The 27,515-nt window shown below is 43.0% G+C and overlaps 1 protein-coding gene across 7 annotated transcripts in view; it reads left to right on the top strand.

The window, feature by feature from the left end:
• The window catches only part of LOC139263395 (TOG array regulator of axonemal microtubules protein 1), a 175,165-nt gene that overhangs the window by 125,579 nt on the left and 22,071 nt on the right, over window positions 1-27,515 (top strand). For 5 of the 7 annotated variants that reach the window (XM_070879430.1, XM_070879427.1, XM_070879425.1 and 2 more), the window contains 8 exons: window positions 4,666-4,822; window positions 5,524-5,629; window positions 6,887-7,122; window positions 9,980-10,138; window positions 10,921-11,047; window positions 11,255-11,370; window positions 12,608-12,809; window positions 17,337-17,556. In XM_070879430.1, coding sequence (XP_070735531.1) covers window positions 4,666-4,822; window positions 5,524-5,629; window positions 6,887-7,122; window positions 9,980-10,138; window positions 10,921-11,047; window positions 11,255-11,370; window positions 12,608-12,809; window positions 17,337-17,556 — 1,323 coding nt within the window. Of the gene's footprint in view, window positions 1-4,665; window positions 4,823-5,523; window positions 5,630-6,886; window positions 7,123-9,979; window positions 10,139-10,920; window positions 11,048-11,254; window positions 11,371-12,607; window positions 12,810-17,336; window positions 17,557-18,779; window positions 19,300-27,515 lie in introns of those variants that run through there. The other 2 variants (XM_070879428.1, XM_070879429.1) reach the window with 2 other exon arrangements.

The raw sequence follows: 27,515 nt of genomic DNA, 5'->3' as shown, positions 1-27,515 counted from the left end.
ATATTAGGAATCCTCCTCTCTGATTGGCCCACGTGGTCCCAGGGACGCCTCCTAACCACTCACATCCCTGGGATCCGTGGCCTTTGTGCAGGCGGGTACCTGGAGGCCCAGGACCTAAAATCTCCGAAGCCCGGGAGCCTGAAGGTAAGTGCAAATCTTTTTATTGGGTCAGAGGTGTACTCTGGAGGTACGACTTGACCATAAATTCCAGGCCAATGTCTAACTGGTGGTTTTTCATTCCATTGAATGTCACCGTCTAGTTTTATTTGTCATTCTGTTTCTTCTCTACATTAATTTCTCCATTTCCCATCTTTACCTGTTTTTATTTTCTGTTTTACTGTTCCTGTAGTCTACTAACAACCTCAGTCACCTTCATTTATCCTGTAGTGATGAGATTCAGTGCAGGACACATTGACCATTAATAAAAACATAAAATGCTGGAAATGCACAAGGGGTCAGTCAGCATCTAGAAAAAGAAAACACAGGTTATTGATATTTCAGATGCACAACCCTTGGCTTCAGATGCCTTTGTAAACATTTTTTTTAATTTTAGATTTTAGAGCAGATCTTAAAAAGCGAATAAGGGGCAAAGAGAAGGTATTCGTGGCTAACATAAAAGGGAACCTAAAAGTTTTTAATAAACTTATGAGTAGTAGAAGGGTGAGGCCTATTAGGAACCAAAAAGGAGATCTTGTGAACCTGGCTGAGGTACTAAATGAGTATTTTACATCTGTCTTCACTAGATGCCAATGTAGCAGTAAAGGAGGAGGCAGCAGCAATATTGGATAGGATAAAAATATATAAAGAGGAGATACTTAAAAGGTTGGCAGTCCTCAAAGTAGAAAAGTCATCTGGTCCAGGTGGGATGCACCCTAGATTACTGAGGAAGGATGGAAATATGTGGAGGCTCTGGCTTTAATCATCCAATCCTCCTTAAATATGGTTCCATAGGACTGAAAGATTGCAAATGTTACACCCCTGTTTAAAAAAGGGGAAGAGGGATAAACCTGGCAGCTACAGGCCATGAAGCCTAATGTCGTTGGTGGGGATACATTGAGACCATAATCTGTGACAAAATGAATTGGCATTTAGAAAAGTATGGGCTAATAAATGAAAGTCAGCATGAATTTATTAAAGGCAAGTTGTGTTTGACTAACTTAATCAAGTTCTTTGATGAAGGAACGGAGAGGGTTGATGAGGGTAATCCAGTTGATGATGTGTATATGGATTTTCAAAAGGCGTTTGACAAAGTACCACATAATGGACTTGTTAGCAAAATGAAAGCCCATGGCATAAAGGGACAGTAGAAGCATGGATACAAAATTGTATAAGGGACAGAAGGCAAAGAGTAATACTGAGTGGTTGGTTGTATTTCAGACTAAAGGAAATGAGTGGTGTTCCCCAGGATTTAGTATTAGGACCACTGCTCTTTTTGCTGCTATTAATGGCCTAGGCTTGGGTATACAGGGCATAATTTTAAAATTTGTATATGTTATGAAACTTAGAAATGTAGTAAATTATGAGGAGGTTAGTAACAGACTTCAGGAGGACATAGACAGACTGGTGAAATGGGCAGACACATGGTAAATGAAATTTAACGCAGAAAAGTGGGAAGTAATACATTTCCTAAGAAAAATAAGAGGCAATATAAACGAAGTGGTACAATTTTAAAGGGGTTGCAGAAACAGAGAGCGCTGGGGTGTATGTACATAAATCTTTGACTAAGTTGAGAAGGCTGTTTAAAAAATCATATGGCATCATGGGCTTTACTAATAAAGTACAAAAGCAAGGAAGTTATGCTAAACCTTTCTAAAACACTGGTGATCATCATCATTTCTTCATAAGCAGTCCCTCGGAATCGAGGAAGACTTGCTTTCACTCTAAAAATGAGTCCTTAGGTGGCTGAACAGTCCAATACGAAAACCACAGTCCCTGTCACAGGTGGGACAGATAGTCGTTGAGGGAAAGGATGGGTAGGACTGGTTTGCCTCATGCTCTTTCCGCTGCCTGCTTGATTTCTGCATGCTCTCGGTGCTGAGACTCGAGGTGCTCAGCACCCTCCCGGGTGCACTTCCTCCACATGGGTGGTCTTTGGCCAGGGACTCCCAGGTGTCAGTGGGGATGTTGCACTTTATCAGGGAGGCTTTGAGAGTGTCCTTGTAATGTTTCCTCTGCCCACCTTTGGCTCGTTTGCTGTGAAGGAGTTCCGAGAAGAGTGCTTGCTTTGGGAGTCTCGTGTCTGGCATGCGAACAATGTGGCCTGCCCAGTGGAGCGGATCAAGTGTGGTTAGTGCTTCAATGCTGGGGATGTTGGCCTGGTCGAGGACGCTAACGTTGGTGCGTCTGTCCTCCCAGGGGATTTGTAAGATCTTGCGGAGACATCGTTGGTGGTATTTTTCCAGCGACTTGAGGTGTCTACTGTACATATGAGGCATCAGCTGGAGTATTGTGTTGAATTCCGAGCACCACACTTTAGGAAGGATGTCAAGGCCTTGAAGTTGGTGCAAAAGAGATTTACTAGAATGGTATCAGGGATAAGGAATTTGTGTGGAGAAGCTGGGGTTGTTCTCCTTAGAGCAGAGAAGGTTAAGAGGAGATTTAATAGAGGTGTTCAAAATCATGAACGATTTTGATAAAAGTAAATAAAGAAACTTCCAATGGCAAAACCAGAGGACACACATTTCTGGTGACCTTAAAAAAAAAGACAGAGGCAACATGAGGAAACAATGTTTTACACAGTGAGTTGTTGTGATCTGGAATGCACTGCCTGAAAGGCTGGAGGAAGCAGATCCAATAGTAACATTCAAAAGAGAATTGGATAAATACTTGAAAGGAAAAAATTACAGGGCTATAGGGAATGAGTAGGGGAGTGGGATTAATTGGATAGCTCTAACAAAGAGCACGATGGGCGAATGGCCGCCTTCTGTGCTGTATCATTTTATGATAGGCGGGAAAATAATTTTCAGTGATGACATGGAAAATAGACATTCCCATCAGTAGGGTTCTGTAAGAACATTTTTTTTTTATTTCAAAACACCAAAACTATTTTTTGAATGGTCTCTTTTAACCTTAGAAACATTGAAACATAGAAAATAGGTGCAGGAGTAGGCCATTCGGCCCTTCTAGCCTGCACCGCCATTCAATGAGTTCATGGCTGAACATGCAACTTCAGTACCCCATTCCTGCTTTCTCACCATACCCCTTGATTCCCCTAGTAGTAAGGACTTCATCTAACTCCTTTTTGAATATATTTAGTGAATTGGCCTCAACAACTTTCTGTGGTAGAGAATTCCACAGGTTCACCACTCTCTGGGTGAAGAAATTCCTCCTCATCTCGGTCCTAAATGGCTTCCCCCTTATCCTTAGACTGTGTCCCCTGGTTCTGGACTTCCCCAACATTGGGAACATTCTTCCTGCATCTAACCTGTCTAACCCCGTCAGAATTTTAAACGTTTCTATGAGGTCCCCTCTCATTCTTCTGAACTCCAGTGAATACAAGCCCAGTTGATCCAGTCTTTCTTGATAGGTCAGTCCCGCCATCCCGGGAATCAGTCTGGTGAACCTTCGCTGCACTCCCTCAATAGCAAGAATGTCCTTCCTCAGGTTAGGAGACCAAAACTGTACACAATACTCCAGGTGTGGCCTCACCAAGGCCCTGTACAATTGTAGCAACACCTCCCTGCCCTTGTACTCAAATCCCCTCGCTTTGAAGGCCAACATGCCATTTGCTTTCTTAACCGCCTGCTGTACCTGCATGCCAACCTTCAATGACTGATGTACCATGACACCCAGGTCTCTTTGCACCTCCCCTTTTCCTAATCTGTCACCATTCAGATAATAGTCTGTCTCTCTGTTTTTACCACCAAAGTGGATAACCTCACATTATACACATTATACTTCATCTGCCATGCATTTGCCCACTCACCTAACCTATCCAAGTCGCTCTGCAGCCTCATAGAATCCTCCTCGCAGCTCACACTGCCACCCAACTTAGTGTCATCCGCAAATTTGGAGATACTACATTTAATCCCCTCGTCTAAATCATTAATGTACAGTGTAAACAGCTGGGGCCCCAGCACAGAACCTTGCGGTACCCCACTAGTCACTGCCTGCCATTCTGAAAAGTCCCCATTTACTCCTACTCTTTGCTTCCTGTCTGACAACCAGTTCTCAATCCATGTCAGCACACTACCCCCAATCCCATGTGCTTTAACTTTGCACATTAATCTCTTGTGTGGGACCTTGTCGAAAGCCTTCTGAAAGTCCAAATACACCACATCAACTGGTTCTCCCTTGTCCACTCTACTGGAAACATCCTCAAAAAATTCCAGAAGATTTGTCAAGCATGATTTCCCTTTCACAAATCCATGCTGACTTGGACCTATCATATTACCTCTTTCCAAATGCACTGCTATGACATCCTTAATAATTACAGTGAAGCTCCAAGCTTTTAGGACGTTTAAGAACATAGTTGATTTGTATTTTGGTTATGTATTGTAAAATAGAATCCTTTCTTCAAAATGTTTTAATTTTTATGTTATATATAGGTTCTCAAAATTTGAGTAATTTAAAACTGAATCCAAAATTATTATGTGCAATGATGATGAATAAAATCAAAATGTGATTTTTAAAAAATTACATACAATCTTTTACTCCCCCTAATAGGAGGGGAGAACTCGCCAGGTCCCAGAGCATCACGCAGAGATCAAACACCATCAGTTTTGCCTAGTCCTGAGGTTGTAGATCCAACTGAATTGAGACCTTTCTCCAAACCAGACCTTGCACTATCAGAAGCTCTTAAACGTTTATGTGAAGAAGACTGGTATGGTTTGAGGTTTTTTTTAATTAACATTACAATTTACTGTACTGTGGTTATATGATCTGCATTAGATCAGCCAAGCTTTCATATTCTTTATTAAAGCTGGTGTAATAAACCTAATTTTAGATATCTGTAACCAATCATACCTATGTAGTGGTCCGCTGAGTAAGATGTTACTACCTTTAATTATATACGATATGCTCTTATGTAAGATCTATACCATTCACATTTAAAATAGACACTATACTATACCTTTGGTTTTCAATGTTTAATCTTCAAAACGCTGGATTGATACAGCTTGCTGGAACACCACGAAACACTTTACTATGAAAATATCAGTTTTCTTCATGAAGACTTTCAAATCTGTTCACGCTCCCTGCTAGGTTGCTCCAAGGGTGTCACCAATGTAGTGCATCTGAGTGGTTCTACAGGAAATGAGAAACCATATTTTAGGACGGTTTGAGAGCTGATCTGCAACCGCTATAATCTAAAATGAGGGAGTACTTTTAACAAAGTACTCTTTCCCTGTCCCCCCCCACCCCTAAATACTTTTTTTCCTTTTAAAAATTGCTTTAGAGGGCATTGAATGAGATTGTTGTCTTCCAACTTTTTAGAATAGTAATTTTTTGGGTATTCCTCGTGTTTATCATTGGTACATAGAATCTAATTTAATATTCCTAATTCATTTTTCAATGTTTTCACAGGGAGAAGAAAATTGAAGGCATCAATTGTATCCGATGTCTGTCTACATACCACTCAGATGTGTTAACAATAAGACTACATGAGGCTGTCTTTGCTGTTGTTCAAGAGGTTATTACTTTAAGTTTTTCTCATGAGAATTTAATGACCATACTAACTTTTTAATGTGCGAAACCAGGATAAAATATGTTCAAATAAAATTTCAGCATCAAAATTGGGGCAGCAATCTGAAAAATGGATATTAATCACAATTATTTTTCATATAGTTGTAAAATTATTCTAATTGCACAGCAAATTTTACTGAAAATGAGAGCGCATGGAATTGAAGGTAGCCTTTTGATATGGGTTGGAAATAGGTTGGTAGGTAGGAAACGGAGAATGCAGATAAAAGGTACAAACTCTTAATGGCGGGATCTGTTCTGGGACCTCAACTTTTCATCATATTTCTTAATGACTTTGAAGAAATAGAGAGTCGTATGTCTAACTTTGCAGATGACACCAAGTTAGGAGGGACAGTAAGTAGTGCAGATGGGAGCCGGACATAGACAGTGTGAGGGGCTGAATGGCCAACTCCTGTTCCTAATTCCTAAAAATAAGTTGAAACTCCTGTCTATTCAAACAATGGGTGCTCTTTTAAAATACAAATAATACAGTGAGAAACCCAAATATACAAATTGCACTGGTATCCGATTACAAATTTCAGATCTGACTGAGATTCTTTTCAGTTAGCATTATTGATCTTTCGTGTGTGGACCTGCATCCTTCCCTACTCAATATCTAAACATATGCCATAATCCCGAAGAGGGGTAAATGATGAGACCTCCCCCCTCCGTGTTAGATAAATGGTTAGGGGGAATTACCCAATCATCTCCATTCTGGCCAGGAATAGTAGTGTCACTATATGCAGTCTAAAATCTAGGCTGTCACTTCAGTGAACTATCAGAGAAAGAGTGCTGCATTTTTGGAGGGGCCATCTTTTAGATGAATTGTTAAACCAAATCCCTGTTTGCTTGTAACCCCACTCCCCGCTGTCATCATCACCCACCAGTGTCATGGCCAACATTCTTCCTAACACTAGCAAAAACAGATTATCTGGTTGTTAATCTCATTTGCTGTTTGTGGGACCTTTCTATATTTACCTACATAAGTGACTTACATCAAAAGTAATTAATTGGCTGTGAAACACTTAACATGCGGAGTATGTTCAAGGTGCAATATAAATGCAAATTCTTTTTTAATATTGAAACCTGTATAAACTCAAAGTAGGCAAATATAGTAAAATGATGCTTAATTTAGGAACAGAATTTACATTTTTAAATTTTCCATAAGCTGTATTTTCATAATTAACTCTGTATTTTCTATTTATAGGTGAAAAACCTACGCTCTGGTGTTTCACGAGTAGCAGTGCTCTGCTTAGGAGACATGTTCACAGTTTTCAAGAAGAATATGGATCAGGAGCTGGACAATAGTGTTAAAATCCTTTTGCACAAAGCAAGTGAATCTAATGCCTTCATACGAGAGGATGTGGACAAAGCACTGAATGCAATGGTCATCAACGTTACCCCAGCACGAGCACTTTCATCCTTAATAAATGGCGGACTGAAGTAAACATAACACTTATTTTAATATGTATATTTTAACAGAAAAATATTACTGTTTCTGTTTTATTTCCTTTGATTCTTGTTGAAGAATCTAGTTGATATGATTCGCAGAGATCAAAAGTGTTCATTGTGAAAATTAAATATTTTATTTTATGTATTTTATTCTAATAGTCTAACTTCATCGGTTTAAAAAAAAATGAAATTGAAATCTCTGACGCCTTTCCCCATGCACTGAGTCTTCCTATTTTTGCAGTACATGGGAAAGTGCCCTAACACAGCAAACATCAAATCTTTGCTCCCATTGTCGGATTCACTTGAATGCCCCCATGAGCATGTGAAACCTTTTTTCAATCAATACTAGAATACTTTTTGAGCCTGAGTGAGAGATCGTTATGTAACATCTTTTTGAATTGTTTTGAATTTTTAGTTGGCTTTATACAAAGTCCCTTTTTTAAAAGAAAATTTTAACTTCAGGAAGCTCTGGTGCGTGTCTGCCTACCATGTTCATTATCTGTGAATTTTCAAAATTCATTCTTGGGATTTGGATGTCACTGACACGGCTGGGATTTCTTTAATGAGAAAGTTTGATATAACTGGGTTGGTTTGCTATGCCTCTTGAGAAGGCAGTTAAGGAGCAACCAGATTGGTGTGGCCAACAACTTCATGGTGCCCTGTACAGAATTCAAATTCCCAAACTGCCATAGTGGGATTTGAACTTGTGTTCTCTGCATTATTGTGCAGGCCTCTGTAATACTAATCTAGTAGGTAACATGCATCCTAGGGTCTTGAGAAGTAGCGGCAGGAATAGTGGATGTATTGGTTGTAATTTACCAAAATTCCCTGGATTCTGGGGAGGTCCCAGCAGATTGGAAAACTGCAAATCTAACCCCCCTATTTAAAAAAAAAAAAAAGGAGGCAGACAAAAAGAAGGAAACTATAGACCAGTTAGCCTAACATCTGTGGTTGGGACAATGTTGGAGTCCATTATTAAAGAAGCAGTAGCAGGACATTTGGAAAAGCATAATTCAGTCAGGCAGATTCAGCATGGATTTATGAAAGGGAAGTCATGTTTGACAAATTTGCTGGAATTCTTTGAGGATGTAACTAACAGGGTGGATAAAGAGGAACCAGTGGATGTGGTGTATTTGGACTTCCAGAAGACATTTGACATGGTGCCACATAAAAGGTTACTGCACAGGATAAAAGTTCACGGGGTTGGGGGTAATATATTAGCATGGATAGAGGATTGGTTAACTAACAGTAAACAGAGAGTCGGGATAAATGGTTCATTCTCGGGTTGGCAATCAGTAACTAATGGGGTGCCGCAGGGATCAGTGCTAGGACCAGAACTATTTACAATCTATATTAACGACTTGGAAGAAGAGACCGAGTGTAACGTAGCCAAGTTTGCTGATGATACAAAGATGGGAGGAAAAGCAATGTGTGAGGAGGATACAAAAAGCCTTTATTGCAAAGGGGATGGAGTATAAAAGCAAGGAAGTCTTGCTACAGTTATATAGGGTATTGGTGAGGCCACACCTGGAATACTGTGTACGGTTTTGGTTTCCTCCATATTTAAGAAAGGATATACTTGCTTTGGAGGCAGTTCGGAGAAGGCTCACTAGGTTGATTCCGGAGATGAGTGGGTTGACTTATGAGGAAAGGTTGAGTAAGTTGGGCTTGTACTCATTGGAATTCAGAAGAATGAGCGGTGATCTTATCGAAACGTATAAGATTATGAGGGGGCTTGACAAGGTGGATGCAGCGAGGATGTTTCCACTGATAGGGGAGATTAGAACTCGGGGGCATAATCTTAGAATAAGGGGCCGCCCATTTAAAACTGCAGAATTCGCTGCCTCAGAGAGCTGTGGAAGCTGGGTCATTGAATAAATTTAAGACAGAGATAGACAGTTTCTTAACCGATAAGGGGTTATGGGGAGCGGTCAGGGAAGTGGACCTAAGTCAATGATCGGATCAGCCATGATCGTATTAAATGGCGGAGCGGGCTCGAGGGGCCGTATGGCCTACTCCTGCTCCTATTCTACTCTAAACAACTACTCTAACATGGATAGTCATTCAATCACATACTGAATTTTAAGAGAGAAAAATTCAAGGGTAGCCAGTTTATTACATGCAGAAGCTGAAAGTTGGACTGTAAATCTTGCTGTTCTTCTATTTGTTCCTTCTGTGATGTGGGGGAAGGAATGAGGAGGAAAATAACGTATCAAGTTCTGCATGTTAACCAAAGTCTATCTTTGGGTTTGAAGCCTGTGTCACGTAAAATTCCATGTTCGGGACATAAGTTGATAATCTAAAATATGGCTGCTGTCAAATGCGTCTCTTTGGGAGGCAGTATTCTAGAAAGTAGATTTGCACCTCCGTTTTCTCTCAACAAATTTCTGATTGAATGGGGAAGGTGCCAAATGGAGGAAAGCCACTTCCCAACAAGGCAAATAAATAAACAGGGCTGTTGTGGGGCTTCTGTGAGCTGCTGTCGCTTTGCTTGTGTTTATTTTACCTTGGTATCCTATTGACGGATACTTTTAAAAGTTTTTCTGATAAATAAAGCCTTTTGTTTATATTGTTGAAGTCCAGTTGATGGCCTCTAGTTGACAGAACTGAAGGCGACCATATAAGGAAGTCGTATGGTAGTTGGAGAAACATTTGTTGCCCTCGTTACTTTTCCCTGCCCATTTATGTCTCCTACCCTCTTCTGAAGGTTGTGTTTCCTTGGTGACTCGTTGATATTCTAGTTAATAAGGTTTACCAATGGATAACTTAATTAGCATAACTACACAGAAATCAGACTAATTTATCATTTTAACACATCTTTAATTGTATCTTCATTGCTCTTGTTCAGCCATCTTAATGCTGTGGTAAGAAAATGTACTGCACAGCATCTTGTCAATGTAGTGGAGCGAATGGGAGCAGGACGGCTTTTATCTGGAATTAAAGATATAACTGATCGAATTATACTCGCTGCAGCAAAATTTTCACAGGATGGATCACAAGAAACTAGGCAAGTAAATGTATTTTAATGGTGAGTTTTAAAAAACAATCTAGTGATTCAACTTGTAGACCAAGGATGGTAGATTTCCAATTTCGATTACTTTGTCAGCAGTAGGACTAATTTTTACATAGAATCTACAGCCTCGAAACAGACCATTTGGCCCAACTGGTCTATGCCTTTGTTTACACTCAAAACAAGCCTTTTTGTAGCATTGAGATCAGAATTGCACACACTACTCCAAGTGTAGTCTAGCCAAGGATGCAACCAGGCTTCTGTGAGAATAATAACTGAGCCAAGTTGACCCAAAGTTGCTGAGCATAGAAAAAGTACAAAGTAAATTAAATTAGCTGTTAACAAGGGTGAATGTTTCCACACAGATGAGAAAGAAATTCTAACTTTTTTGAATCCTCTTATTGTGTTCTGATGTAAGCATTATTCAAGACCAATAGTAGATGTTCTCTTATTTAGCTATGTAGCCTGGCACTCTCGGAGGAAGATTTCTCAATCTTGTAAAACTCTATTTAGCAAGATTAGAAAATTAGCTGCTTGCCTGCTGATCACATTTTTTTTATTGAGCATAAAAATGGATTTTTAATGTTTCATTCGGTTAAAGCCTGAGGATATCAGTAGGATGCACCCCTATTTGGGTTTCTGTTTTGTCAAGATATCTAACCCACTGGAATTCTGATTGCAGTTTATTATCCCTGGGTTACATACCCTTTACTTTGGTAATTAAGTTATTGAAACACAAGTCTTTGTAGGTGATTCAGTGACTTCTTACCATATTACAGATACTATGGACGCAAGATGCTGTTTATTATGATGACTCACCATGATTTTGACAAAGTGTTTGAAAAACATTTGTCACCCAGGGACTTGCCTTATATTCGAGATACTGTTAATAATCTTCGACAAAAGGTACAGTACAGTTGGTATTTAAGGACCCCAGTCAATAATTCAGTCACTCCTAATGCAAATATTTGAAAATATTTTTGCTACTTTATTAAGCTATAGCATGACATTTTTTTAAGCAATGATTAATTTTTTTTAATCGTTGTTTGCTTTTTTAACACTAACCTATTATTCCTCTTCATAAAGACCTAATTATGCTTTTATTTCTTTAAGGGCCTTGGAGAAATGCCATTAGATACCCCATCAGCAAAGGGCAGACGACATCCTGGTAGTGGAGGAAGTATGCGAGCTTCATCTAGCTCCAGGGAAGTACAAAGTTTAACAGGAAGGTATTATCAAATTTACTTTGCAGTTAATCAATAATTGGCTCTCTGCGAAAAGAACATTGTAATGTAGTGGCTGAATTTCTAGTTTTTTCAATGTACCTGGATTTTATGATTTTTATAATTTGAATACAGTATGTAGAATATATCATACCAATGCAACTATTGTAATAGGCAGGGTGGGGGGTGCGGGGGGGGATATTTGAATCTAGCATCTTGCTGACTCCCATACGTTATCTGCAAATTACATTCTTTAATTTGTTAGTTACTAGACAGCTAATTTAATTTAAAAATATTTTCTCTCAAGTTGTCCCATACATCTTTAGTTAACCTGTGTTGTTGAGGGGTCAAATGATAGAAGGTGTGAAACTCTGCCCAGGCAGGACATCCCCACTGGTTTGGGTTTTCTCCGCTTTTTCTTTTTCTTCTCACTTCTTTCTACTTTCCACTCTCCAAAAAAAAAAGTCTTACGATCTGAAAGTCCTTTGCATCCAATAGGCATGTAATTTCCTTGAGGTTTTCTGCATTTTCCATCAAGTTTCAGAGAGATGGTTTCCATGCATAATCTATATTTAATCCCAAAATATATATTGTTTGTAACTTAAGAGTATTGTACGATGTACCATACTGGGCAATTTTTCATCATTGCATAATCTGGTAACTGTAAAATGTACCACTTTATTCTGCTGTATTGCTATGATACAGAACAGAAATTGTAACCATGGAGACACAGTAGTAATAGTGTATCTCAGGAAGAAATCAAAAACATTTCCACAGTTAGCTACTTTCTAAAAAATATAATTGATCACCCGAATCAGAATTATTTTTGTATGTGGGCTAAGTTTTAATTTTTCACTTCCCAGCTAGGTTGCCGCTCCTGATTGAGTTTTTAGTGCTTTATTCATATTGGTCATCCCTCAAGCCACCTGAAGTAAATGTTGTCTCTCAATGTAGTTAGATGCACTGTAGGGTTCTCAATTAATGATATTTATAGTTGGCTGCAGATAGAACATGTAGGAAAAATTAAACTGAGTCTTTAGCATCAAACCCACATTGTACATTTTTAATCAAGAAAGGGCAAATGTAACTTTTTTTTCTAATGCAGATCATTTTGGAGAACCTTATCCCTTTTCAATACATTTTTTTATGTGAGCACATCTTGGGTTGTATTTTGAGCAGAAGCTTTTATACAAAACTTTCTTCAAAAGTGAAATTGTATGATTATGGATTTAATTCAAAACAGGGATATCGCAGAAGGAGCAGTGAATTTACGTGATTATACATGGAAACCATCTCCACGAAACTTGATGGAAAATGCAGAATACCTCAAGGAAATTACAGGCCTATTGGGTGCAAAGGACTTTCGAGATCGTAGCCGAGGGATTGAGCAGTTATTAACGGATTGTCAGAACAGCCAAGAACTTGTTACAGTTAACATCGTTAAGGTAACCTAGGGGCAACTATTGAATGCTTTCTGGAAATCCAAAAACATGACATCTACTGGTTCCCCTTTATCCACCCTGTTTGTTACATCCTTAAAGAACTCGAGCAAATTTGTCAAACATAATTTCCCTTTCATAAAACTGTGCTGACTCTGCTTGACTATTATGATTTTCTAAATGTCCTTCCTTAATGATGGACTCCAGCATTTTCCCAATGACAGATGTTAGGCTAATTGGTCTATAGTTTCCTGCTTTCTGTCTCCCCCTTTCTTCAATAGAGGCATTACATTTGCGGTTGTCCAGTCTGCTGGGACATCTCTAGAATCCAGGGACTTTGGTAGATTACAACCAATGCATCCACTATCTCTGCAGCCACCTCTTTTAAGACCCTAGGATGCAGGCCATCAGGTCCAGGGGATTTGTCCACCTTTAGTCCCATTAGTTTGGGTATAACCTGTAAGTTCTGGTATCATCCTAGTAAATCTTTTTTGCACCTTCTCTAGTGCTTCTACGTGCTTTTTATAATAATATGGAGACCAGAACTGTTCGCCCCACGCCAAATGTAGTCTAAACCAACATTCTATAATTTATGGGCTGGATTTTATGCTTTTCTGTTTTCGGGGTGAAAACGGAGGCGGGACAGGAAAGTTACCGGCCGGGAATAGTCTGCGCTTTGGTAAGGAATTTTTGCCACCTGGCCCTGCGTCAGGGGCCGCAGCATGAAGGGAGGCATTGTACACTTTTCAAGGTGCAAAAATGGGAAACGAACGAACGAAAGCACCGGGCCATGCATGCTTCGAGAACACCTTGGGAGCGGGGGGAAGCGAGGTGCGATTCCAGGTGTACGGGTCGGGTTCGAGTTAAAACTCGGATGGTGTCGCAACAGAGACGTTGCACACCCAGTGCAGCTCATCCCTGGTGGTGCTGCTCAGTGCTGCCGCAAAACGGAACCCAACGCAGGAGACCTCACCGCCGCATTTCGCACCACTACGGGGTGCAAAGGACCAGAAAATCTAGCCCTATAAGTTTAACATAACTACTTTGCTTTACAACTCTATCCCTCTAGAAATGAACCCCAGTGCTTTGTTTGCTTTTTATGGCTGCTGTTCTGTTTCTTTGTCAGTAAATTTTTTCCAGTTTATTTTCCCTAGTTTTATTCTCGTATCCAAAAAAATCATTTTTTCCCAATGTATTAATTTGGTCTTTGTCTTACTTGTGCGCTTCTCAATCTTTCTTAAACCTTACATTGTAATTGCTATTTCCTAGATGTTCCCCGAAGCTTAGTTTTCTTATCTGTTTGGGTTCATTTCCCATTACCAGATCCAGCAGTGCTCCCTCTCTTGGACTTTTTACATACTGGATAAGAAAGGGGCTCTGTACACATTGTAAAAACTCCATTCCCTGTACCCCTAACACTACCTCGTGCCATATTATTTGGGGGTAGTTAAAATCTCCCATGATGATTATTCTATGTCCTTTAGTCACTTCACATATTTGATTTCATATTTCTTCCTCCACCTTTTTTCCAATATTGGGTGGTCTGTAGCATGATGGATCCCTGATTTTTTTATTTCAATCCATATGGATTCTGTTTCTATCATTGTTAGTTATGTCCCTTTTTTCCTACTGCCATTATGTTATCTCTGATTAGTAAAGCTACCCCAACCCCTTCTTCTTTCCCTAGCCTTTATGATTGTTATAACATGCAATAATTAAATTGCCAGTCTTCTTTATGTAGTTATGTTGAGGCAGCATTATTGTACTGTCGAATCCATGCTATTACCTGACTAGTGGCATTTTTTTTTTTAATTTGTGGCATCGCTGACATTTATTGCCCATCCCCAATTGCCCTTGAGAGGGTGGTAGTGAGCCGCCACTTTGAACTGCTGTTCTTTGTAGCAGTTTAGTACAACTGAGTGGCTTGCTAGGTCATGTCAGAGGGCAGTGAAGAGTCAACCACATTGCTGTGGGTCTCAAGTCACATATAGGCCAGACCGGGTAAGGGCAACAGATCTTCTTCCCTGAAGGACATTAGTGAACCAAATGAGTTTTTACAACAATCCAGTAGTTTCATGGTCACCATTACTGATGCTAGCTTTTTAATTTCAGATTTATTTAATTAACCGTATTTAAATTCTCCAGTTGCCGTTGTGGAATTTGAACATTAGAATGTACTCTGAGTGGGGGCTTCAATGACCATCACCAAGTGTGGGTCAGTAGCACCACTACTGACTGAGCTGGCCAAGTCCTGAAGGACATAGCTACCAGACTGGACCTGAAAGAAAGAACCAAGACAAGAGAAAAACATACTTGACCTCGTCCTTACCAATCTACCTGTCACAGATGCATCTGTCCATGACAGGATTGATAGCAGTGACCAGCGCACAATTCTTGTGGAGATGAAGACTCATCTTCACACTGAAGACACCCTCCATCGTGTTGTGTGGCATGCCCGCTGTGCTAAATGGGATAAATTCAGACTAGATTTAGCAGGTCAAAATTGAGCATCCATGTGGCACTGTGGGCTATCAACAGCAACAGAACTGTATTCCAACACAATCTGCAACCTCATGGCCTGGCATATCCTTCACTCTACCATTATCAAGCCAGGCAGCCAACCCTGGTTCAATGAGGAGTGCAGGAATGCAGGAGCAGCACCAGACGTACCTAAAAATGAGGTGCCAACCTGGACCATCTTCAGACAGACTTGCCAAATGAATGATCCATCTTGGCCTGCTCCTGAGGTCGCCACCATCATAGAAACCAGTCTTCAGCCAATTCAATTCACTCTACGTGATACCAAGAAATGGCTGAGCACACTGTATAGGGCAAAGGCTATGGGCCCTGACAATATCCCAGCTGTCGTGCTGAAGACTTGTGCTCCAGAACTGGCCACGCCTCTAGCCCAGCTGTACCAGTACAGATACAACACTGGCACCGACCCGACAATATGGAAAACTGCCCAGGTATGTCCTGTCCACAAAAAACAGGAGAAATCCAATCCGACCAATTACCGCCCCATCAGTCTACTCCCAATCATCAGCAAAGTGATGTCGACAGTGCTATCAAGCAGCACTTACTCTCCAATAACCTGCTCACCGATGCTCAATTTGGGTTCCGCCAGGACCACTTGGCTCCAGACCTCATTACCACCTTGGTCCAAGCACGGACAAAAGAGCTGAATTCCAGAGGTGAGAGTGACTGCCCTTGACATCAAGGCAGCATTTGACCGAGTGTAGTATAATGGAGCCCTAGTAAAACTGAAGTCCATGGGAATCGGGGGAAAGACTCTACACTGTCTGGAGTCATACCTAGCACAAAGGAAGACAGCTGTGGTTGTTGGAGGCCAATCATCTCAGCCCCAGGACATCACTGCAGGAGTTCCTCAGGGCAGTGTCCTAGGCACAACCATCTTCAGCTGCTTCATCAATGGCCTTCGTTCCATAAGGTCAAAAGTGAGCATGTTCGTACAGTGTTCAGTTCCATTCGCAACTCCTCAGATAATGAAGCAGTCGCTGCCCACGTGCCGAAAAACCTGGACGACATTCAGGCTTGGGCTGATAAGTGGCAAGTAACATTTGGGCCACACAAAAGCCAGGCAATGACTATCTCCAATAAGAGAGTGTCCAACCACTGCCCTCTGATACCATTACCATCACCGAATCCCCAAAATTCATCTTCCTGGAGGTTGTCATTGACCAGCCACATAAATACTATGATGACAAGATCAGGTCAGAGGCTGGGTATTCTGCAGTGAGTGTCTCACCTCCTGACTCCCCAAAGCCTTTCCACCATCTAAAAGGCACAAGTCAGGAGTGTGATGGAATACTCTCCACTTGGCTGGATGTGTGCAGCTCCAACAACACTTAAGAAACTCAACACCATCCAGGACAAAGCAGCCCATTTGATTGGCAGCCCATCCACCACCTAAACATTCATTCCCTCCACCACCAGCACACCATGGCTGCATTGTGTACCATCGACAAGATGGACTGCAGCAACTCACCAAGGCTTCTTCGGCAGCACCTCCCAAACCCAGGACCTCTACCATCTAGAAGGGCACGGGCAGCAGGTGCATGGGAACACCATCACCTCCAAGTTTCCCTCCAAGTCACACATCACCCTGACTTGGAAATATATTGCCGTACCTTCATAGTTGCTGGGTCAAAATCCTGGAACTTCCTCCCTATCAGCACTATGGGAGTACCTTCACCACGCGGACTGTAGCGGTTCAAGAAGGTGGCTCACCACCACCTTCTCGAGGACAATTGGGGACGCGCAATAAATGCTAACCTTGCCAGCGACGCCCACATCCCAGGAATTTTGTTTTAAAAGAACTCCTGTCTCTGAATCGTTAGTCCAGGCCTCTAGATTATTAGTCCAGTAACCTAACCACTATGCTACTGTTTCCCTAGTGCTTAATGTGAAACGAGAAAAGGAAAAAATCCATTCCCTTGCAATGATATGGCTTACTAAAAATAACCTTAAAAATTACCACATTAAGATATGTATATAACTTTTCCCCTCTAGATCTTCGATGCCTTCAAACCTCGATTGCATGACTTCAACAGCAAGGTGAATCAGATGGCATTGGAAACCATGCAGAAAATAATTCCATTACTGAAGGATAATCTGGCTCAAGTTTTGAATATACTTGTCCCTGCCATTGTAGATAACAATCTAAATTCCAAGAATCTTGGGATTTATAATGCTGCCATCAGTGTTATTCACACCCTCATTCAGCATACAGGTATGTAGAATTGTTTCAAGATATTCTGTCCTGTAATCAAAATCATGTTTGTTTATATTAATATCTGTCTCTAAGTATGTGTGTACATGTTTATGTATGGTGATAGACATAGTCTTAATACAACAACGGAAGGACATTTGTTTAGAATAAAAACACTTTGTAGAAAGGTATGTATTTGTATACCTATTTGACTAAAGTATCTGTATAGATCGAGTACATTTCAAGTTCTGACTTGTTTTATGTACCGTGTTGAAAATGGAAGAAAAAAGGTCAGTTGGACAGTTGGTACATGTTAATCATCAGCCACCTTGAATTTCATCAGACTTTGTGCCCTGTATGAAGTTAGGTGATCTCCGCTTGAGTGACGAGGACAATATATTAACTTTAGCACCCCTGCATTCAGAAGGGAAATATCAACTCGGGTTCCCATTCCTGTTTACTATTGAGAGATTCCTGTCTGCAATGCGCTATTGGATGTCCGGTGGGGACAGGGTCAGGCTCTGCTATGGTGCCTTCAATGGTGAAATAGTTTTCCAAAACTTGAATAGTGTTCACTTGCCAGGTGTGCTGTACTACCTCACAACTGTGGAATTGCACCCCAGGAAGGAGTCAACATCTTCAGGAGTAGCAGAGAGGATAAAATTAATTGGAAAAATGAGCCATTCTATTGAGGTTTTCTGAGAGTTCATTTCAGAATATTTTAATGGAGCCTTTTGAAATACATGGCATGGGCACGCATCTGCCCACAGAGCCTCCTCTCACCATGATGTAAAAAGGTTGAAGCGAGAACAAACTAGGGAATAGCAGCAGCACTTGTACTACTCCATACTGGCTTTTGACATCCTGAAACAAGGCAGTCGGACAGTACAAACAAGGTTAAACTAGGGGTGCAGCATTTACTACCCTGTTTGTATGGTAGTCGCCATCTTGACGAGTTAGGAACAGGAAGCCCAGGTCTGTATCTGGTACCAGTATTACTTAAGTAGGGTTTCTATCATGCAGATAAGACCCCATTGTAGTTGTCCGGCTATTCAGCAGGATTACCATTGAGTACAGGGCCCACACAGGAAACTGGGCATTGTAGGACATTGAGAGCGGGGTTGGAGTATTATTTAAAGGGGCACTCACAGGTAAGCAGCTGGATTATAGGATCTGTTCTGATAGGAATTATTCATTTCTTGTGAGAGAGAAGTTGTTAATAGCTTCTTCTGGCCTCTTGGAAGGTAGATTAAAATGGAGTGGTTTTGCGAACCCCTATATGATCAGTGGAAGAAGAGAAGGAGCAGCAACAGGGGAAGCTACAACTTGCTGATGAGGCTGCAAAACTTTTGTGAAGAAGCAGGGAAGGGGAGTGGGGATTGTCCCCAGCCCAGCATCACATACCACAACTACTCAGAGGAACAGTGTATGTGAATGCTGCAGTTCAACTGTATGGTTATTACTACTGTGTCATCTACTGCAATCTGACCTGGAGCCCACTCTTCAAGGAGGGCATGTTTTCTGTTGTATATGCTGACAATGGATGTACTCTGTGTAGTCACTGTAAGATTGTATAAGATGGAGACTTGTTTACCTGATGTACTAACAAGGTTCACACTGTGTACATACATGCTGGCACCACTAGAGGGTGCAACTGGTGGAGACCGGCGGTTTCCTGCACTGGTGGCAGGGCCCTGTCTAAAAGGTTGCACACCATGCTTGCACAACACTCTGGAGTTTGGAATAAAGGACCAAGGTCACTGCAGTTCAAGTACAACACATTGCCTTGTGGAGTCATTCATAAGTACATTATAGACATAACACTTTCCAGCAGCAGTCCAAGTTAACAATGGCCCTTGCCGAGTACCGCCATGGAAACCCAGACGTCCGTACGTGTGCAACGCTTCCTTGGCACCGGTCTCGCTAAATTCACTTTTGCCGCCTCACTTACCGGCTGGCGGGGAACACAACACGAAAAGTTGGCGTTCACAGGTAGAACACCTGGGGCGGTATTTAAAGGGAGCTGCAGCTGGACCACAGAGGTCAGTGCTGTGTTTTCTCCTCGCAGAGTGCATCGGTGTTGGCGTGCTGCGACTACTCAGCTTCACAACTATCATTTCGCAAACATTGCTGGGTTTCAGGTCGCATCCATTAGCGACTAGCGTATCATGGCTAACTTCTGCAACTTAATGGGGGCAGTGATGGCACCCCACATCGTCCTGAGGAGAAGACTTTAAAGGTGCAGGCTACGGAGACGGCTTCAGGCCAATGTGGGTGCACGCCAGAGGAGAGGCCCTAGATCTCGGGCAGAAGGGCGTACAAACGCAGGGTTTACCATGCACATTATTCTTACCTTGATCTATCCGAGAAGCAGTGCATAAGAAGGCTGCGGTTCCGCAAGGAGGTGGTCACGGAGCTCTGCCACCTCCTGCAAACATACCTCGAAGCTGACATCGGCATCAGGATCTTGCTGTCAGTGGCAGTGAAAGTGACACTTGCCCTCAACTTCTATGCTACCGGCTCCTTCCAGTCTTCTGTGTATATACGACATTTTGTAGTTTGCAGTACATTGCTGCATTCGCCAGGTGACTGACGCTCTCTATAGCTGACACATGGACTACATAAAGTTCAGCATGTCCAGGCAGAGCCAGGATGAGTGCTTCCGTGGCTTCGCCAGGATAGCGGCCATCCCCATGATTCAGGGGGCCATTGATTGTACGCAAGTGGCATTGCGGGCCCCGCCTCACAATGGAGAGGTGTTTCGCAATCAAAAGGGCTACCACTATGTCAACATTCAGCTGGTCTGCTTTCATAGGCAGACGATCCTCGCTGTCAATGCATGCTTTCCTGGCAGCTGCCACGATTACAAAGGCGATTACAAAGGTATGAAGGCAGAGTTGGCTAAAGTGGACTGGGAAAATAGGTTAAAATGTATGAGCAGTGGCAGACATTTAAGGAGATATTTTGTAATTCTCAACAAAAATATATTCCAGTGAGAAGGAAAGAGTTTAAGAGAAAGGAGAACCACCTGTGGCTAACTAAGGAAGTAAAGGATGGTATCAAATTGAAAACATTGGCATACAATGTAGCCAAGATTAGTGGGATGCCAGAGGATTGGGAATTTTAAAAAAAAAACAACAAAGGACAACAACAAAAATAATAGCGAAGATGGATTATGGGAGTAAACTGGCAAGAAATATAAAAACAGATAGTAAGAGCTTCTACAGGTATCTAAAAAGGAAGAGCGTAGCTAAAGTAAACGTTGGTCCCCTAGAGGATGAGACTGGGGAATTAAAAATGGGGAACAGGGAAATGGCAGAGATTTTGAACAAATATATTGCATCGGTCTTCACGGTAGAAGACACTAAAAAATCCCAATAATAATCTAGGGGCTATGGGGGGAGGCGGGGGGACATATTGGCCCTGAACTCCTCCGATCTGAAATTTCTCTGCGAAAGTACCTGGTGGTCCCGGAGGCGCCTTGGATTCCAGTCAGAGGCCTTCGCTTCCCGTGCTTCGCAGCACGTCCCCGTCTTCGAGATACGCGAGTAAAGGCTGGAGTCACATGGGCCTGGACACCCAATGAGAATGGAAACTCCATATCTCCGAGCTCCTATTACTATCAATGAGAATAACCCTAAAACACCCAAACACAAAATAAAAAAACACAACTTTAATTTCAATTAATTTTAAATATGTAAATTCAATATTTTAGAAGAAAAATATATTTTGGGGATTTTTTGGGGGTGTTTTAACAGGGTTTTAAAATAAACTTGCCTTAGTGGGCAGAGTTTTTAAACAATGTTGTGTCCTTGGATGCTCTAATAATGACTCCATGAGGCAAAGTGTTGTATTTGAACTGTAGAAACCTTAGTTCTTTATTTGTTAACTCCAGAGTGAGAATCACACCTGGTGGCCTGCCTTTCATACTAGGCCAAGCACACCTGTACAGGTAACCTACAAGTCTCCCACTGCTGTGCCCTCTGGTGGCACACCTTGTGACCGTACCAACAGTAGCCATGTAGGATACATGACACATAATGTGTGTTTAAATGTAATTTTTATATGTTTTAAAACTCTTACGCTGGTAAAAACAGGCTATGCACCTGCCTTTACCAGGCTGAAGAGTTTGAAGGACATTCGCTGGGCAAGAGATGGGCAAATAGCCCAATCTCGCCTGCGCGAATGTCCTTCCTGCGGGGATGTGGTAGATCTATCAAGAGATATCGTGATAGATCAGAAAAGCCGGTTTTCGATGCACGCATATTACGCAACGAAAACCGGCTTTTGCAAGGCTTCGCTGGGTCCATACGTATTTCATACAGACATAGCGAGGCCGGGATTTCAGGGCCATTACAATCACTAAAGTAAAAGTACTCAGTAAAATAATAGAACTAAAGGTGGACAAGTCCCCTGCAGTACAGAGGGACCTGGGGATCCTTGTGCATGAAACACAAAAAGTTAGTATGCAGGTACAGCAAGTAATCAGGAAGGCAAATGGAATGTTGGCCTTTATTGCAAGGGGGATGGAGTATAAAAGCAGGGAAGTCCTGCTACAAACTGTACAGGGTATTGGTGAGACCACACCTGGAGTACTGCGTAGAGTTTTGGTCTCGGATATACTTGCATTGGAGGCAGTTCAGAGAAGGTTCACTGGGTTGATTCCTGAGATGAAGGGGTTGTCATATTAAGAAAGGTTGAGCAGGTTGGACCTATACTCCTTGGAGTTTAGAAGACTTGGAGGTGATCTTATTGAAACATATAAGATAATGAGGGGGCTCGACAAGGTCAATGCAGAGAGAATGTTTGCACTTGTGGGGGAGTCTAGAACTAGGGAGCATAGTTTAAGAATAAGGGATCGCCCATTTAGAACTGAGATGAGGAGGAATTTCTTCTGAGGGTTGTAAATCTATGGAATTCTCTGCCCCAGAGAGCTGTGGAGGGTGGGTCATTGAATATATTTAAGGTGGAGTTAGACAGATTTTTGAACGATAAGGGGAATGAAGGGTTATGGAGAGTGAGCAAGGAAGTGGAGCTGAGCCCAAGATCAGATCAGCCATGATCTTATTAAATGGCGGAGCAGGCTTGAGGGGCCAAATGGCCTACTCCTGCACCTATTTCTTATGTTCTAATGCCTTCATCCTGCCGGAGAGCATCAGGCGGGAAAGTAGTGTGCCACTGCATGAAGGGCGTGGCTGGCTCATCGGCGACAAAGGATATGGTCTCGCCACCTAGCTGATGACACCCTTCCGCACCACACCTGTCGAGCAGCGCTACAACAGCAGCCATATCGCAACCAGGACCATTATAGAGCAAACTATTAGGGTTCTGAAGCAGCGTTTCCACTGTCTTGACCGCTTTGGAGGGGCATTTCATTACTCACCTGATAGTGTCCATCTTCACCATTGTGTGCTGCATGCTGCACAACATGGCCATCATGAGGAGCCAGCCATTACCAGCAGGGATGGATGATCCACCTCAGGAGGACGATGATGAGGAGGAAGACTAGGAGCTTCAGTCAAGGAGGAGGCAGCCTGATACTGTTGCAGCTGCAAGTGCTGCTTGACAGAGACTCAATTGCGCATTGATTCCAATGAATGATGCAAGGTGTGCCGAATAGCCAACCTATTCACCTGGCAATCTGCTGGAGGCATCATGCCCCACCCTCCAATCGTCCGTGTATATAAATGGCAAGACAAGATTGTGACAAATTAAAATAATTTTTATTTACAACAAAAATCATAGTGTGCTGTAAAGAAGCACTAAAGGATGCCATCATCCACAGCAAACAATAATTGAAACCAGCCCCCTTGAAACATTCTCACCCACATCCACGTGCAACTATTTACATTGGTCCATATTCGAACAAGGACAGCATCTCTGGCCACTATCAGACAATTCTTTATTGGCTCATCCAGGTGCAGCTATTACATGAGTTCATATTCGAGCAAGGTGACCATCTCTGGCTACTAGCATACACATATTTAGTGAGTCTTTCTGAGTGCTTTCCCATCCCATCCCTTCCCCTCCACGCCTACTGCTCCTCAATGGGATCTCAGTGCCTGCAGCAAGGCTGGTAGAAGGTCATTGCCATAGCTGATGGCCTAGCAGGACGTTCCCCACCAGCTCGGGACCTCGAAGGCCCAGTTGCAGACTGCATCACCTCGGCATGGGCGGCAGCACTCTGGCGGGTGGGGCAAGGGTGGGATGATGTCATCCTGAGAGAGGACATCACGTTCCAACAGGCACGACATGCTGCTACTCCCCTGGGGCAGAGCGTCAGCATTTGGGTGAGCACAGATTGCTGCCCTGCTTTGGCAACGTTAGGTCCCCGTTAAACTGATGGGGCCCCAGACAATGGCAGAGGTCAATGCCTGTGTGGCATCAAGTTGGCTATGCATCAGGGAAGACTGCGTCTGCAGCACACCACAGAGCTGATTGATGCCACCACACACTGACGACATGACAGTCTGCAGGCTTACCATAGCGCTCAATGACTACTGCCACGTCAGCCATAGCCCGTGCCATCATGTCTTGGGCCCCATGGTCACTTGAAGCAAACAACATCCGTTGGTATCTACCAGGGATGGGCTGCTGAGAGGCATGTGCAACAGTTAAGGCGGACTCCTCCATCCTCACAGCTAGTGCATCAATACTCTCGGGCACCCTTGATAATGCACCAAGCGGATCACTGTGCATCCGCAAGGACTGTCTTGCGAGATCCTCTCATTCGGGCTCATCATCAGAGTGCTGCTGAGCATTACTCAGATGTGCACTCACCTTCCGGGGAGTTGGCCCCCTGCTTTCCCCTCCCCCGTGGCATTGCGACAGGCCACTGCGACCCGGATCTTCACCCACCTCCTTCTCCCCGACCATGCTTTGCACCAAAAAGCTGCTGGCCCCGCTCTCTGAGGCCGTTGGATCCTCCATGACGTCCAGAGAGGTGTCCTCCGCCGCCTCTTCCTCGCCACTGTCACCCACAGTGGATGGCTGACGTGCAAGCTCCTGGCCGTCTGAGTCATCATCTGAAAGCACAAAGCCAGAGAAGAGTGATTACCTGCAGGGGAGGGGCCAGGACTGGGAATGGTGTTCGGAACTGCTAGTCTCATGGAAAATGGTGAAGGATTGTGGTGTCAGGGCTAAGTGTCCTGCTAGGGGCTGTAAAGTAACTCAACATACCGTCATTGTCCCGAGGGGGATCGGCCTGATTCACCACACCCACTTGTGTGCCCATGAGGGCCGAGACACGTTCCTCCATCGCAGTTAGGAGTTGCAGCTCAGGATCCCCTCCTCCAGTCCGTATCTGCTCTCTTCTATTTTGTGCGAGCTTAGCCTGCAAGATTAAAGAGAACGTCAGAGTTAATGGCCTTCTATCCATCTGTCTGAACTGCCTTACATAGTTCAGAACATTTTAGAGTATGAGAGTATTTAGCGGTCAATGTAACCGATTAGCTGTGAGTACTTGGTGTGGCAATGCTTGAATGAGAGGGGCGAGGACCTAACCGTTACTGTGAGGATAGCGTCTTCCAGACGCATATGAAGACTGAGGCGGTAACAAGATGAGGAGTGGATTTGCACAACGGAGTAGGAAGATTAACAGCGCATGCAGGCCTTTGGGTGGGTGAGGCTGCAAATGCAAAACATGCATTTGGCCTCACCCAGGTAGAACATGGGTTCAGACACCTTGAGGAGAGACTGCACATTGAGCTCAGAGCATGGCATGCTCAGGTTAATGTAAAATATACTCACCCTCATTCCACTTGCAACACTTGCTGACACGATTTCAGCGACTTCCCGCCAGAGCCTGCAAAATGTTTGGGACTGTGGCCGCCTTACAGCCTCCTTCCTCGGTAGTTCTAGACGCCTCTCCTGGGCATCAATTTGTGCATCAACGGTGACATCGGAGAAACGGTCAGCGCGCTGGCGAGCTGCTGCTGCATCTGCCATCTTCATCCTGTGAGTGAATGCGTAGGAAGCAAATATACGCATTTGGCGGTGCCCCGCCAATCACTGCCTCAATTGAATCCAGGTGGCGGCAGTATGATTGCCGCCCCACATACCGCTGCTGACCGCCTCCAGACTAGCGTGCAGCGCCTGATTCAATCCCCTTTTCACGCGGCAAAACTGAATTTCGCAACTGCCACCTGGCAGTAAAATCTCCATTCAGGCGGTGACACCGCCTCAAAAACAGTGGGTCTGAATTTCGATCCCTTAGTGTATGTAGTCACCAGGGCCCTATTTAAAAGCGTGGCGGCCCCGACCTGCATGAGAACACCAGGCAGGTCCGGGTCATAAAAGGAGCAGCGAGCGGCCCGGGAGCAGCGTGGCGGCGTACCACTTCAGGGAGCAGCACGAGCTTCGATGGCAGCGAAGAGTGATGTCATCAAGATCCAGGTCGGTGATTGGAGCGTGGACAGATACAGCAGGAGCGTCGAGATCGGGGCGAAGGAGCGGCGAGTGACTGTAGAAGGACATGATCGGGGCCCAGGAGAGGATAATTGCAGTAAGACATCTTTACTCTTATACTCAAATCCTCTTGTAATAAAAGCCAACATACCATTTGCTTTCTTAATTGCTTGCTGTACCTGCATGTTAACTTTCAGTGTTTCGTGTACAAGGACACCCAGGTCCCTCTGAATACCAACATTTCCCAATCTCTCACCATTTTTTTTTAAAAAATACTCTGCTTTTCTATTTTTCCTACCAAAGTGGATAACTTCACATTTCTCCACATTGTATTTCATTTGCCATTTGCTTGCCCACTCATTTAGCCTGTCTATCCCCTTGAAGTCTCTTTGCATCCTCCTCACAACTTACATTCCCACCTAGCTTTGTATCATCAGCAAACTTGGACATATTACATTTGGTCCCCTCATCCAAATCATTGATGTAGATTGTGAATAGCTGGGGCCCAAGCACCGATCCTTGCGACAATCCCACCAGTTACAGCCTGCCAACCTGAAAATAACCTGTTTATTCCTATTCTCTGTTTTCCGTCAGTTAACCAATCCTCAATCCACGCTAATATATTACCCCCAATTTTGTTCAATAACCTCTTTATGGCACCTTATCGAATGCCTTCTGAAAATTCAAAAACACCACATCCATTGGTCCCCCCCTTCTCTATTCTGCTAGTTCCTACCTCAAAAAAACTAACAGATTTGTCAAACATGATTTCCCTTTCATCAATCCGTGTTGACTCTGACCAATCCTATTATTATTTTCTAAGTGCCCTGTTATCACGTCCTAATAGATTCTAGCATTTTCCCGATTACTGATATCAGGCTAACTGGTCTGTAGTTAGTTCCCTGTTTTCTCTCTCCCTCCTTTCTTAAATAGCGGGGTTACATTAGCTACCTTCCAATCTGCGGGAACAGTTCTAGAATCTATGGAATTTTGGAAGATGACAACCAATGCAAGCACCATATCTCTATAGCCACCTCTTTTAAAACCTTCGGATGTAGGCCATCAGGTCCAGGGGATTTATCAGCTTTCAGTCCCATTAATTTCTCCAGTATTATTTTTTTTTAACTAATACTAATTTCTTTCGGTTCCTCATTCTCACTAGACCCTTGGTACTCCACTATTTCCGGGAGATTTTTGTGTCGTCTGTGAAGACAGACACAAAGTATTTGTTTAATTTCTCTGCCGTTTCCTTATTCCCCATTATAATTTCTCCGGTCTCAGTCTGTAAGCGACCCACATTTAATTTTGGTAATCTTTTCCTTTTTACTTACCTATAAAAGCTTACAGTCTGTTTTTATGTCTCTCGCTAGTTTGCTCTCATCCTATTTTCCCTTTCTTTATCAATTTCTTGGTCCTCCTTTGTTGAATTCTAAAATCCTCCCAATCCTCAGGCTTACTGCTCTTTTTGGCAACATTATAAGAACATAAGAAATAGGAGCAGGAGTAGGCCATACAGCCCCTTGAGCCTGCTCCGCCATTCAATAAGATCATGGATTCAGCTCCACTTCCCTGCC

This window comes from Pristiophorus japonicus, chromosome 4 (assembly GCF_044704955.1).
Source record: "Pristiophorus japonicus isolate sPriJap1 chromosome 4, sPriJap1.hap1, whole genome shotgun sequence".
Lineage (NCBI taxonomy): Eukaryota > Metazoa > Chordata > Chondrichthyes > Pristiophoridae > Pristiophorus > Pristiophorus japonicus.
This window is presented reverse-complemented; position numbering and strand designations above follow the sequence as displayed.